Here is a 14,153-nt window from a genome sequence, read left to right on the forward strand (position 1 = left end):
AGACAATACGCCATAGTCAAAGATGCTTGGATAGAAGAATAGTACCTACCTATTGTACACCAAATCATGTTGGTTTGTGATTGTATCCTATATTTTTAAAAACGCAAATAATTATCAGACGATGAATCTGATGTACCGCCATAACTTTATAAAAATGTTATGTAATAAAATTTCATGTAAATAAATGCACAAGTTAATTGTTTTTTGTAAAAGACATTTTAGAAAAACAACAATTTAAAACATAAACATAGATTTGACAGTCAGATAAACAGTAATTTTCTATCACCAGGTGATCTTTTTATTATGACAAAGGAGAAGCAACTTCACACATATGGCAAAAATATTGGGTAGACTCCTCTTGAGCCAAAGGAATACGCCTTTTCCAAATATAACAGAAAAACCTCGCTTTTCCAAAGTGATTCCGAACAAATTTTAGACATTTTCCATATATGCAGAATGCGCATTGGGCATTGTTGTAATGGATCTCGTTTGTTCAGAATCCACGTCTGGGACTCTGCCATGTGCAAATATCAGCTGGGGGAGACAGATGTAAATCTATTTTTTTTGGATGCCTCATAAATGATTGTTATCCTGAGTTCCTATTCGACCTCTCCGACATCAACACCCCATTTTCTAGTCATATTTTAACTCTTTTGTCCCTACCCAATAAACATATATTCATTAATGTATGGAAATATGTAGTTATAAATAGTATTAAGTTGTACATAAGCTATATATTATGTAAAGTGTATGTAATAGTAAATACCAACACACTTACTTATATATAGTACAAAAACACATGTGTAAAAATTTAAATAAGTAAAATCTCAAAGTCGACACTGGCTAGAACTCTTCAGTTAGGGGTGGAAAAGCAAAAAAAAAAAACTTAGAAGAAGAAGAAGACAGTGGGACAGTGGTAGATCAGTAGATTATCTATGACTAACAGTGGTGGCGGGCGTTTTTGCGTGTCTGGTAATAAATATGGTGTTTTTACGTCAAAAAGTAAAAAAGTAATTTACTAATTTGGTTTGAAAAACAGTGGTGTATATATTATTTTATTTATTATCAAGTGTTTACAGAGTAGTTTGTGTTGGTTTTTTTACTGTTCCGGAGCCTAAAAACCAGGTAAATAAGTAACAATTATTTTGTATGAAAAAAAGCGATAAAGAGAAACCTCCGGATCCACCAGATGGATCTCAATCAGACTCGTCGTGCGGAACAATGGACACTGTTCCAGGGGTGGTATTCCAAACGCTCTCGCGGCCGTATTATCTTGTGTATTCATATGCAAAATACACGAGAAATACAGTTCTCTTACGATATTGACTTCGGTCGATTTCTTCATAGAAACAATGTTTGGACTGCCGGAAACGGAATCAAGTCCGTCGGCCGTAACCGTATTTTTGTGGAGTTTAAGGCGGCAAACGAAGTCAATGCGTTTGTAACATCTGAAATAGCTAAAAAGAATAATTACAATGTATTCATTCCGACTTTCCAAGTTACTAAACAGGGTGTTACTAAATGCATCCTTTCGCCCTGGTCCGAACAGGTCATTGTGGAGAATGCTCATGGATTCGGAAAAGTAATCAAGGATCAACAACTGAACTACAGATCGAGTAATATATTTGCTGTAAGTACGGCATAAGAAGACTGTCTGCAGATCCCTTGCGCGCTGTTACAAGTATGGCTCCTCACAATGGGGAATCCTGCACGCTGTCGGCAGAAAATTTAAAATGCCTTAGTTGTTTCGGTAACCACTCTGCCACCAGCAAGCTTTGCTCTAAACTAAAAAGGCAATAAAACACAAAACACAAAACACATGATGGCTGACTGAAGCATCTCATATTTTTTCACGATTTCTTGTGCAAAAATTGACTCTAAAACGACAAAGTCGAAAGTCAATATTGTTGTTCAACCCTCCTAGCCAATATCCTACAAAAAAACCGTAGAGAGGAAGCCCAAGTCAAAGAAACTATCTTCCAAACCTAATGTTCCTTTCTAATGAATACTTCATCATTATTCCCTTTCCGCACCTAATGGTGCATAGGGCACTGCATTGGTACACGAATCGCAGTCAAAACGAAATGCCGATTATTTAACTCTTGTACAATGCCTGTACTATATGGGTGTAAATCTTGGCACCTAACCAAAACTCAAAACACCAAACTTCTGAGTTTTGAGAGTAAGTGCTCGAGAAGAATATTAGGTATAAGGTGGTTCGATTTTATAACTAACATTGAAGTCCGAGAACGGACGCAGCGGCCTCCTATAACGAGCGTCTTGAGGATGCGGTGGTGGACCTGGCTTGGACGCGTGCTGCGCATGCCTCGGGAGAACCTAAACCCAAGTTGCTTCTTCTTTAAACCTGCGGGCTCACGCCGTCCTGGAAGGCCGTCAATGACGATCTTTAGACTTTATTCGGCGGAACTAAGGGGCGTTGGATTGACGTGGGAAGAGGCAAAAATGCTGTCTGGCAATAGGATCTCCTGGAGGCAACCGGTGATGTCCACATGCTCCACTTAGGAGCGGATGTGGAAAATAAGAAGAGAAGAAGATTGGTCGTTTCGGTCACTCGCTCTAAATTTATAGAGTTTATAATGTAGTTGAAAGCAATGAGGAAGTTCAGTAGTTTTTTTAATTTTTTTTATTTGTTAATAGACTGTTAAACTAAGTCAAAATGTATTTTTTTAAATTTTTATATAACGTATTATCGGCGCTACGATTTTTCAAAGTTTTGTATTTCTGAAATAACTCCGCGTGTAACGTCAGAGGTTCATTTCCGCTTATTCTCATTCAGTTCTTCCTATTGGTCCAGAAGCGACAAGCAGACCGGAAATCTTCCATAGCTCTCAGATCATAGGTTGATTCACATGAACCAGTGACGTCATTTAAAGTAGTGCGTTTTTATCAAAATATTTTTTATTATTTTTTCTGTACATTTTCAAGAAACTTTGCAGTACAATTTAATGCTCTAATTTTTACCCCGCGTAAGAAAACATTTTTTGTATCCAATTTCCCGTAGGGCTGAAGTTCCTCATTGGTTTCTTATTTCGGCAAAAATTTAAATAAATAAATAAAAATTGTTATTCATATTATTGAAAAACCTTAAGGGTAGGAAAAAAAGATCATCTTTTTAAACCATTTATTTACATAGAAACAAAATCAACAAATCCACGCACAATGAAACATCCGTGGGAGTTAATAAATATATTTTAATCTAATAACGTCGTATGAATATAAGATTTAATAACATTGAATAAAGTAATCTTAAAAATCAACTGGACAATAAATCTGCTCTAACCTTAGAGTAATAACGTAATGAGTCGCCCATACGGAGAAAAACAATTCTATAATTATTGACCACAAAGTTAGCTACAGATTACAGCAATACAATTGGCCGTAGGTACTTGGTTTGAGAATTGATAGCGCAAACCAAAACCGTCCATTGCACGTTTGTTAAACTAAAACCAAACTAAAATTTGTAACGCCTTTTTTCTATGCAATGGAGACTTAAGGGCTTCTCTAGAGAATTATTACTCTGAGGCATCAAATTATAATATTCTAGAAGGCGCGTAGAACCAAATTTGTATACATCGTACTGTGTTCAAAAGTCCCCCTCTACCTGACCCGACATCCCGCCTGCGCGCATGCGTGAAGTGGCCCCGTTATGTTGCCAGACCGTGAACAATATACACAAATATAAGATAAGTTATGTTGTTATATTTTACAACAAAAATATTTTACTGAAGGGACAATAAAAAAAGCAGATACTTTTAGTAGGCAAATGTAAAAAAAAATCATTAAATAATCAATATTATGTATCTTTTTTGGGTGATACCGTGTATGTTGGATTTGATCCGACGTTTCGGCTACCATTGCAGGAGCCATCTTCAGGTGTTTTGAACTGTTTTTTTTCAACTGTTTTGAACAGTTTTCCCGTATGTAAAAGCCTTGTGGGCGTGAAAAATTTATAAAATAAATAAAAATAAAAATTAACAAAATGTCCACGTACTTTTATTTAACAATCTGACAGATGGTAAAAAAATTTAATTCTTAAATAATATTACTTGTGAATTCGCTACACACTGCTTACACGTGAAATGTGATCTCACCGAATTTCCTTTCAATCCCAGCATTTTTTGACACTCGCAAATGACACAACACGGCGTAGTTGAATTTAAATCGGCAGTTGCGTTCTAAGCGACGTCTCATTTGTGAGGAGTGGTTTAGTCGGATACAGTTTGATGCGCGTATGCGGTTTCCAGACTATTCTAATTCTATGCTATGAGGTGATAACAATAATAAAGTTTCGATTGGCCAAAAATTACAATGTAATCTTTAGGAAGCCAATTATTTACTAACGTTAATGTAATACGCCATTTGCAACGTCATAATTTAAAATAAATACGTAAATGCGGGATTTAAAAATTGTGAAATTGCATTTGAAATAAATTAAAAACCAAACAAATGAACATCAATTTATTTGACAGTTTCCAAATCAAATGACAACTAAAGTAAAAATGGTCACCGTTTGAATGTAGCAGTTTAAATATTAAATAATCTATCATAGAATTAAAAATAGTACAGAAACCGCATACGCACATCAAACAGAAGGCGACTAAACTACTCATAAATGAGAAGGTTTACGTTTCTAGCCATTAATTTCTTTGTAGACGTCGCTCAGTACGCAACTCCTGATTCGAATTTAACCACGCCGTGATGTGTCCTTTTAATGTGTAGAAATACTGCTAGGATCTTAAAGAAACAGGATGCAATCACATTTCATGTGTAATTAGCAAATGAATGTGTGTGTCACAAATGCATTACTTAAAAATTGAATTAATTGAATCTGTCAGATTGTCGAAGAAACAAAATGGAAATTTTGTTAGTGTTGCCAAAGTAGTAAATTTTTTTACCCTACTTTGCTCATATAATAAGAGAAATAATGAAAATTGAACCTCGGATTAAACAACGCCGTGGTAGACATTTTTTGACCGACATTATCTTTAAAACATCAAATATTATTTAACATGATATAAAAATATCCGTTTTATGTAAAATAAAATTTGTTTTATATTTTATGTTCAAATTTCATTAATTCAATTACTCTTACTAAACGACCCTTTACTTATCTACTCTGTTGTGTCAATCAATGTTTCCGAGTGCACAATAAATCTTAGAATGTTTTTTTTACCTTACATTTGTGTTATGGTTATATTCTTCGCGATCTGGCAATATTATGCGGTGACTTCAAGTATGCGCGCGGCGATAGTGTGTCTAAGTGGGGGAATTATTGGACACAGTCCGATGTATTCAAATATGATTCTACGCTCCTTCTGGACTATCCTTAATTCTATGGAATCTACAATGGCCACTGTTATGATTTTTTGTCAACATAAATTATATCTAAAAATGGACATTAATTTATGAAGTTTTAAAATGAGTGATGTATAAGAATACAAAATGTGGATGTAAAAAAAAACAACTATTCAAAATGGCTGACATTTAATTCCGAACTGTCCAAAATTACAAATATTGGCCACTTAACCTCAAAATTAATTACACAAATTTAGTGATTATTGAAATTGAAGACAGTTTAAAATGTTATTTATAAATTGCCGAGTGATTTTATTTATTCATATACCTTGACTATCTATATTAATATTAAAGAATTGACTTGGTTACTTATGCATGTAAGTAGAAAGGACATAAATATTCAAATGTGTATATAAATTTATCAAAATTACAATAAAAACATGTGATATTTTTGTACATTCTAAATTTGAAATGAGAATGGAAGAAAAAATAAGTATGCTTGAAAACAAAAGAACAAAATATGATACACTTATTTTAAGTTAAGAAATATTTCGTTAAAATTATTTTTGAGCAAATTGCTAACTAATGTAGAATCAAATTTATTGTTATTAAACTAATTAAAAATTGTGTTCTTTTATACAAACGGGTAGAATAAACACAGGAATTTAATGGAGATTATAAGACATAAACAAGTCGCAGTATGCTTAACTCTAAAAATACTGTATTACAAAATAAATAATAATCTCTTGACATAAATGATGATTTTTTAATAATAAATACTAACTCACCAGTTCGTCGGTACTAAATTAACTTCTTACACTTTTTCGAAAAAAGCATACAATTTCATTTGCTTTGATTGTTGCTTCCTTTCTTGCAGAATCATAGCATAAACTACAAATATTTGAATATCCTTTTAATTTTAATAATAATAAAATAATAAAAATAATCATGTCTTTTTATTTTTTTAAAAACAAAACGAAAGCTAAATCGGAAACAATTTCACACACAATAGGCTGCGCGTACGTGGTAATAGAATAAAACAACGTGTAAAAGTGTGTCTGCTATTAGAATCGCGGCGCCTACTGTCTTCTGGTGTCGGCCGAACCGGCGTTATTGTAAATCGGCGTAAATCGAACCGGGGCAAAATGACTTTACCTGTACTCATGTGACATCATATCTTCTTTCCAACACGAGTCTTTTAAGTTTTCTACACAGTACATTAAGGCCCAATTTGCTGAGGGAAAGGTAAAATTTCTGTGTTAATTCTAACCTCGAGTTTGTATGTTTGAAAATGCAATGTTAGTAAAATATAAACAGTTATTCTCCCATGACGTCCTCGTACTGTTTCCTGAAGCAGTCTCCGACGGGGAAGAAGTCCCAGCACCTCTGTTGATACATGTTCCAAACGAATGTTTCTTGACCTAGAACGAAAACCATGTTAATTTTGTAACAATACATTGACCAGTCGAGATGATGTGTATGAATTATGTAGCGATTTAGTAATAACAGGCCGTTGACCAAAAATTGATGCAAGGTGCCGTATCAGCAGGACAATGCCCCAGAATTGGTTGAACACCCCCCCACATTCACCTGGGCCTCGATTGTGAACGCTATCTTCATCTGTACATATCGAGACGGTATACTTAACTTCTGTAATATCTGTGTTTACCTCGGTATGTTCTACCGACTTGTAATCTCGACGTCATATGATCGAATAGAACCAATGAACAAACAAACAAACAAAAAAAAACACGCTGTTTCGCCGCAGGGGTAGGCAGAGAAGATAGAACGCCATATCACTCTATCTTTGCATTCAGACCTCGCTTCCTCTACATTCATACATCTTCTCATGCACGCACACTGATTATTCCCACTCTTGACATGTCCATCGTCGAGTATTTGATGAAATTGATCTTGCTATGTCTTTCTCGGTCTTTCTCGTTTTCTGCATCGATCAACATTAGCATCGTAGATCCTTTTAGCCGTTCTTTCGCTGTCCATTCGCTCTACATGTCCAAACCAACGCAGCACCCCTTTCTTGATTCTGTCGATAATGCATGTCTCAGCCTTACACAGCTCACGGATCTCGACGTTTGTGCACCTATCATACATCGATTTACCACACCTTCGCCTGAGGGATCGCATTTCAACAGCATTCAACCTACTTTCTACATCATTTTTCCAATTTCATACTTCGCTCACATACATTAGAGTTGGCACTAGAACTCCATTGTGAACTGCTAGTTTAGCCTCCTGCGATAAACATTTGTTTGCCAAAGTAGATTTCAGTGCACCGTTCACCCTGTTCCCGGCACAAACCCTCCTTTCAATGTCTTTCTCGGTCTTTCCATCCCTAGTAAACATACTTCCCAGATACACAAATTCTTCTACCTGATTCAGAATATCTCCGTTCACACTGATCTCACATTTAGTTATATTTCCATCCCTTTCAAAAACCATCACTTTCGATTTATCAACATATAAATAAGCAAATCGCTTTTCTTGCATACATCGTAGACTTTTATTACCAAGAATTGCGGATCCTTTGCTGCTAGCAAGAAGCACGGCATAACCCCTAAAATTTAGTCCGCGTTCATTACGTCATTAACATTTAAAATAGTCCTCATTGATATTTTATATGGGCTTCTGTGATAAAAAGTGCCTACTTCAAAGCGATTATAAACTCCAATAAATCCCAATTCAATCGAAAAATGCTAGCTTAAACATGATTTTTCTATGATTTTTGACATTTACCAAGACGGTATACTTAACGATCGTCTGTATTTATCTACTAAGTGATTACATGGCCACCTTTGATACGTACACTCAGAAAGATAGTGAAACAGATGGAAAAAATATAATAACCAAATTGATTTTTTACAGTGGTAACATTTTACGGCTAGATGCTCTTGTATGTTAATAGGGCAGCTTCTAGCCAGTCAAGCCACTACATCTAGCCACTCGTTTTCAAAACTGACAGTTATGTCGGAATTTAATTCGACTTCAAAATTTACTTATTGCTCTCATGATTTTAATAGGCTTTTAAGAAAAAAAGTGCTCTTTTCAGAACGATTGAAAATTGAAATAAATCGTAATTAAAGGAAAAATTGCTCGGTGGAACAAAATTTTACGCTTAACGGTCGTCTGTATGTATCTACCGATCGACTTCAAAGCCGGCTCCTTTAACGTCTCGATACAAACACTCGGAAGCATAGTAAAACAGATGGAAAAAACATAATAACTAAATTATTTTTTTAAAGTGGTAACTATTTAACGCCTAGATACTTATTTGTTAATCGGACAGAATCAAGCGACATTATTTTCACATCTAGGCGTTCGTTTTATCAAAGTGACAGTTATGTCGGAATTTAATTCGATTCAAAATTTACTTATTTCTCTCTCATATTTTTAATAGGCTTTTAAGAAAAAAGTGCCAACCTCAAAACGGTTAAATTTTTTAATAAATCATAACTAAAGGAAAAATTGCGCGGTGGAGTTTTTTTTCTGACAATGCGTAGATAAACGTATCGAAGGGTTCTAGACCCGTCGGTATAAACCGATGTACTTACATCAACACTTGATGGTGGGGGTTTTGGTAGCGTACCTTTATAGTCGGTCGGGAGACTTTTATCTTCAACTATGACGCCATACTGAAGCTATGTCATTTAAGAGCGTTGATATGTGTACCGTGACGTACGCTTCCCCTTGATTCATATCGATGTACCTACCCAAAACTTGAAGGTAAGGGGTCGGTAGTATATCTTTATAATCGCTAGAGAGAATTCATCTTCAACTATACCGTCTAGGTGAAGGTATGACGTCTTTATCTTCCCATCATAATCGAGGCCCAGGTCATATAATATTTGCCAGCGCCCTCTGTTGGCAGGTCCCGCATTCTGTGCTATGTTCAGTCGTTACTCATTCAAATAATTCCGTAGTTAAATTATTTACATGCTATTAATTTACACAAATTATTTGTTTTTTTTTTACACATTTGGATAAAGGGCCAAACTTACCAGTATATTCTGTATCCGGTTTATTAATTAGATGCATAAGGAAGAACATGTAATTGGCCAAATTGTGTTCTCTTTGTACGTGTGTGTCAAATCCGTGGGGCACCTTGAATGAAAACAATTAAAAGAATTAATGAAATAATATGAAATATCATATTTTCTATAATATTATCACTGTAAGTGTTCTGTGTTCAGAGGATGTTGCGTCCGTATCAAAAGCAATTTAAATCTAATTGACAGAATTATTAACTTGGTTCACTCCATACAAATTTATGTGAAAATTGCCCACGGCAAAATCAATGAAAATAAATTATGTTTAAGAAGATGAAAAAACATATAGGGTCAATGTTCCGATAGTGGCTCAGGTGAAAGTAAAAGTATAATGTTTTGAGCATGTCCAAATGTTTGCAGACTGGTTGAATTTCCCTTCCTAGGGAGCTATTTAGATCTAAATTTGTTGCAACAGAGAGGGATTTTTTTTGAGAAGGGAATATGGAAGTCTAGGCATTTGCAGGGCTTATGACCGGTCATTGGCTGGTTTAAGTGGTCACTTTACTTTAAATACCATTGTGTCTTTTTACTTTCCTTTATAATAATTTTCTATGTATAAATAAGGTCTTAAAAATGCCCATTGGGCGTATATATAAATATAATAGTTGTTTGACTTTCGATAATAATACTTTTTAGTAACTATGTTTATCGGAGAATAAATGATATAATTGTTATTTAGTATAAATCATCACCGCCGTACCAAAAAATTAATATATATCATACAAAAAAAAAATATCTACGAAGTGCTCCCAGCGGCCCAGCCCGTTCTCAGTGAACGATGAAACTAGCCGATTACCTCAGCTTATTACTCCAGACAAAAAAACACTGTATTTTACATCTTTAACCCAGTCGCGGTTTTTTAATACTAAAACAAGCTCGCAGATTACAAATATTATTTGAAGATTCGAAGTACTATTTTTATTGATAGAATACCGTTGACATAATATTACGTATCACATAGGACATGTGGCGTTCGAAGTGGTCGTTTTTGTCATTATTCATTTTAAAAGGAATCGGCCAGCGCTCGGTGTTGACATTTTAATCATAATGGAAATATCGGCTGAATGTCATTGTGGTATTTTCTCATAAACTTTTGTACAAGTGTTGTATTAGTATTATAAAACTACGTATATCGTGATGTTAATAATACTTGTAGTTTAGTTGATTTTCACAGAATCACAGAAAAACTTGCCATTTTTAATTGTGTTACTTATATATTATGGACTTATAGTAGGTACAAATTAATGATATATTTTTGTAGATTACCTATAAAAAAATCACCACTCGCCGCTGGTTCACAGTATGCCTCGTTTGGCTGTTTCGTGCCGTTAATTGATTACTACAATAAAGGCCTAAAGCGTACCACAATAAGATCTTTGCAGGGCTGGTATTCCAAACGCTCTCGCGGCCGTATTATCTCGTATATTTTGTATATAAAAACTGTTTTCTCGTGCCGCGAGCGTGGCTCAGAATAGTACTCCAGGAGAATTATATATATTATAGATTTAGGCAAACTTACCTTATCAAAGTAGTCTTTTCCTATTCCGCAAATGAAACAGTTACTCTCCATATCTTCCTTCACCGACTCCAGCTGATCACGGAGCTCTCCAAAGGCATCAATGATCAAACCTATGAATAGAAATTTGAATATAATTCAGTTGACCAACACTCTTCTAACAACGCCTGCATAACACCTATTCTCCTCTTCGGATGCGAATCGTGGCCCTCACTAGAGCCCAAAACAGCAAAATACCGAGTTTTGAGAATAGATATCTAAGAAGAATTTTGAGCAATAAGAGAACGGACCCTACAAACTCCGGTGGCGACTGTCATCAAGCGGAGGCGATACTGTTGGTTTTGCCACATACTGCGGATGCCTCCTGAGAGCCATAACTAGGCTCGCCTGCTTTTCAGGGCATCGGCTTCTCGAGATCCTGGACGCCCGCTGTTGACTATTTGTCGGTAGTTCATGTCAGAACTACGGGACTCGAACATAACTTGGGAGAATGCACAGGTGCTGACAGCCGACAGAGATATCTCGAGGCTCTTTGTGGACTCCAAGTTGGGAGCGGATATGGAATGTATGTTTGCAATCTCTTCTTACAAGCAAATAAACCATCATGCTGTATTAGGCAGAGGAGAAGAACGCCAAATCATTTTGTTTTTGCGTACAGACCTCGATGTGAGGGTATTATTTAAAAACATGGCTCGTTCCAATACAAGCATATTGGAACGAGCCGTGTTTCACATAATACCCACATGTAAGAGGAGAGGGGACGGGGACAAACGGAGTTTTGCAAGTCTACGACTCAAATGACTAACAATGCTATCTTACCCTGAATGATGGCAAGTAGGATGACAATGACGAAGAAGAAGAAGGTGATGTCAAACATGATGCGGTACGCTTCGTAGTCGTCTCCATCAGGGTCACCGATCTCGTCACCAATACCTCCACCAGCTCTCACTCCTTTGTACAAATGGAACACGAAGCACTGAAAACACAAAAATAACCAACAATATGTTTAATATGTCCAAATGTTTGTAGTCGTTTGTTGTGTCGGTGAGTCTAGTAGCATATCATTGATTTGGGTATATGGACACTTAAATATTGACGGTTACAAGGCAGGCGATGAATTGGCGAGGCTGGGAGCTGAGACAGCCCCAATAGGCTCTGAAGCCCTAATGTTGGTTGTCCAGATGTGCTATTCGTAATGAACTTAGGCCGTGGGCCCAGAACCAGAGTACAGTAGCCGGCATTAAAGAAAGTACATCGGGCTTAAGAAAGAGACTACCGGCGTAATCTTTTAAAGTCTTTGTCATACATACATGCATACAGATATCGAGCTCCTGGGACAGAGACGACGCTCCACAAAGTCGGCAGTCTCATGATGTATTTTACTGCCGGGTACTGAATAATGCTTTGGTAAAAAGCACCTAGTCAGCACCATGCGAAGGTACTTTAATATATATACCTAAATCTCCTCCTCCAAGCCCAAATCCTTTGATATCTAGTAAAAAGGTCATAGGCGAGTGCTCTCACATCCCCAGGTTCAACCAATAGACCACCGAATGTCTCCTCTGCAAAACATACACATCAAAGTTTCACGGAGGTTCATTCTAGCAAGGTGTTTATTCCATATGCAGTGCCCTGTAAGGACTCTAGTGATAACCTTCCCTTGGTTTTGGCTATGTTTCATAAGGTCGTATGCAAACCTTTGCGAGTACTCCTTCAGTATTTATTCAGTTCAGATCACTTCTGCCATCTGACTACCGAATTGTGTCAAACACACTATAATAGGCTTGTTTTTGCGTTTTTATATCAATTTTCGGAAACAGAGTTTCACGATTGCATGAAATCACCGATAAAATCGATTTGATCAGTGATCAGTAATTTCCCATCACTAATGAAATTAGTTTGACAGCTGTCGTTCTAATCAAGCTATATTTTAAGGACTATACTTGTTTTCGTTAACCTGTTAAACGGAAGTAACTTTCGGGATACACCTCTCGTATTATGCGCTAAATAGCTTCATTTTTCGATGCAATTCAATTAGCTTAAATCTTAATAATTTTATTTATAGAATATCTTACCGTAAGCATGTCATGACACTTCTTTTCCACGACATCTTCCTCTTCAGAGACGTAGAACTTCCTGAAGAAGTTGAAGGCTATGACCGTATAGATGTACACGATGATGGTCAGCAGCATCACAGTCAACACCAACTGAAATGTACATTTATTGATTAATATTGTTGGGGCAAATTATGCATCAATAACTCATTTTCCGTTTTTGGTGGAGATTTCTAAGTGTGCTTCTAATACCCTAAATTATTAAAGTACCTGTTTTCCGTTGTGAGTTACGGACTGCAAGATGGTGCGAAGAGTCTTGAAGCCGACAGCCACGTCCAGGAGATGGGCGGCGAAGAAGAAATTGTTGAAGTTGCCCATAACGGAAAAGACAAAGTACCACAGGGAGTACAAAAAGGAGTTGTCCGTGATGGTCACTCCCGCCTTCCAAACTTGATAGCGCCAGTCGATGTTCAGGATGCTGGAAGGGTAACATTATTTTTGAACGCACTACGATGACATCAATGAATGTATTTTTTTTTTTTTTTTTTTTTAATTTTGTTTTTAAAGTTTTATTCATTTTAACAAATAAGTAACATACATAATTGTATTTTTGCTCCCGCAAAGCCGAAGCTTGTCTGCGGGTTACATTACATTTTAAAAAAAATATATAAGTACATAGTTTAATAATAATTGAAGAATAAAATATATTTACACACTTAAGTTTCACTTGCTGTTTAATAATTTTTTGACAATTTTTTAAAATGAAATTAGGTTTTTTTCTTCACGATTTTTGGCTGGTATTAAATTGTACAGTTTTGGTACTACACTACCCATTGTTCTGTCACCATAGTAGTTTTTCTGTCGTGGTACCATCAGCTGCTGTGCCGATACTTGTCGGGTCACGATCTGGTGGTTTATTTTGGATTTAAAATTGCAATCGAGGAAATGATCTGTCATTATCTTATACTGACACTGTTTGTTTATTGGCAAAACGTTAACAAAATCAAATAATATTTTATTGTTGTCTTTTGCCTCATTCTTTATTTTTACAGGTACGATATTTTTTTAAATTTGTACCTGTAAGTTCAAGACTCTATCCGTATAAGATTTAAAACTTAGTCACTATATTCTTAATCCATATTGAATAATTGGGTCAACTAGCCCCAAGTAAACTAGTCTCAGCACTGGGTATGGTATGTATGG

At 35.9% G+C, this 14,153-nt stretch overlaps 1 protein-coding gene across 2 annotated transcripts in view; it reads right to left on the reverse strand.

Moving 5' to 3' along the window:
* Positions 1–6,269: 6,269 nt before the first annotated feature.
* The window catches only part of RyR (Ryanodine receptor), a 126,614-nt gene continuing 118,730 nt past the window's right edge, over positions 6,270–14,153 (reverse strand). For both annotated transcript variants that reach the window (XM_088231329.1, XM_088231328.1), the window contains exons 62-67: positions 13,221–13,428; positions 12,972–13,103; positions 11,716–11,872; positions 10,900–11,009; positions 9,333–9,435; positions 6,270–6,737 (exon numbers count right to left, since the gene is read on the reverse strand). In XM_088231329.1, the coding sequence (XP_088087455.1) occupies positions 6,634–6,737; positions 9,333–9,435; positions 10,900–11,009; positions 11,716–11,872; positions 12,972–13,103; positions 13,221–13,428 (814 nt within the window). In that variant the 3' untranslated portion in view covers positions 6,270–6,633. The remainder of the gene's footprint in view (positions 6,738–9,332; positions 9,436–10,899; positions 11,010–11,715; positions 11,873–12,971; positions 13,104–13,220; positions 13,429–14,153) is intronic.

Source organism: Micrasema longulum, unplaced genomic scaffold (assembly GCF_059751315.1).
Source record: "Micrasema longulum isolate JH-2025_06_02 unplaced genomic scaffold, ASM5975131v1 h1tg000873l, whole genome shotgun sequence".
NCBI lineage: Eukaryota > Metazoa > Arthropoda > Insecta > Trichoptera > Brachycentridae > Micrasema > Micrasema longulum.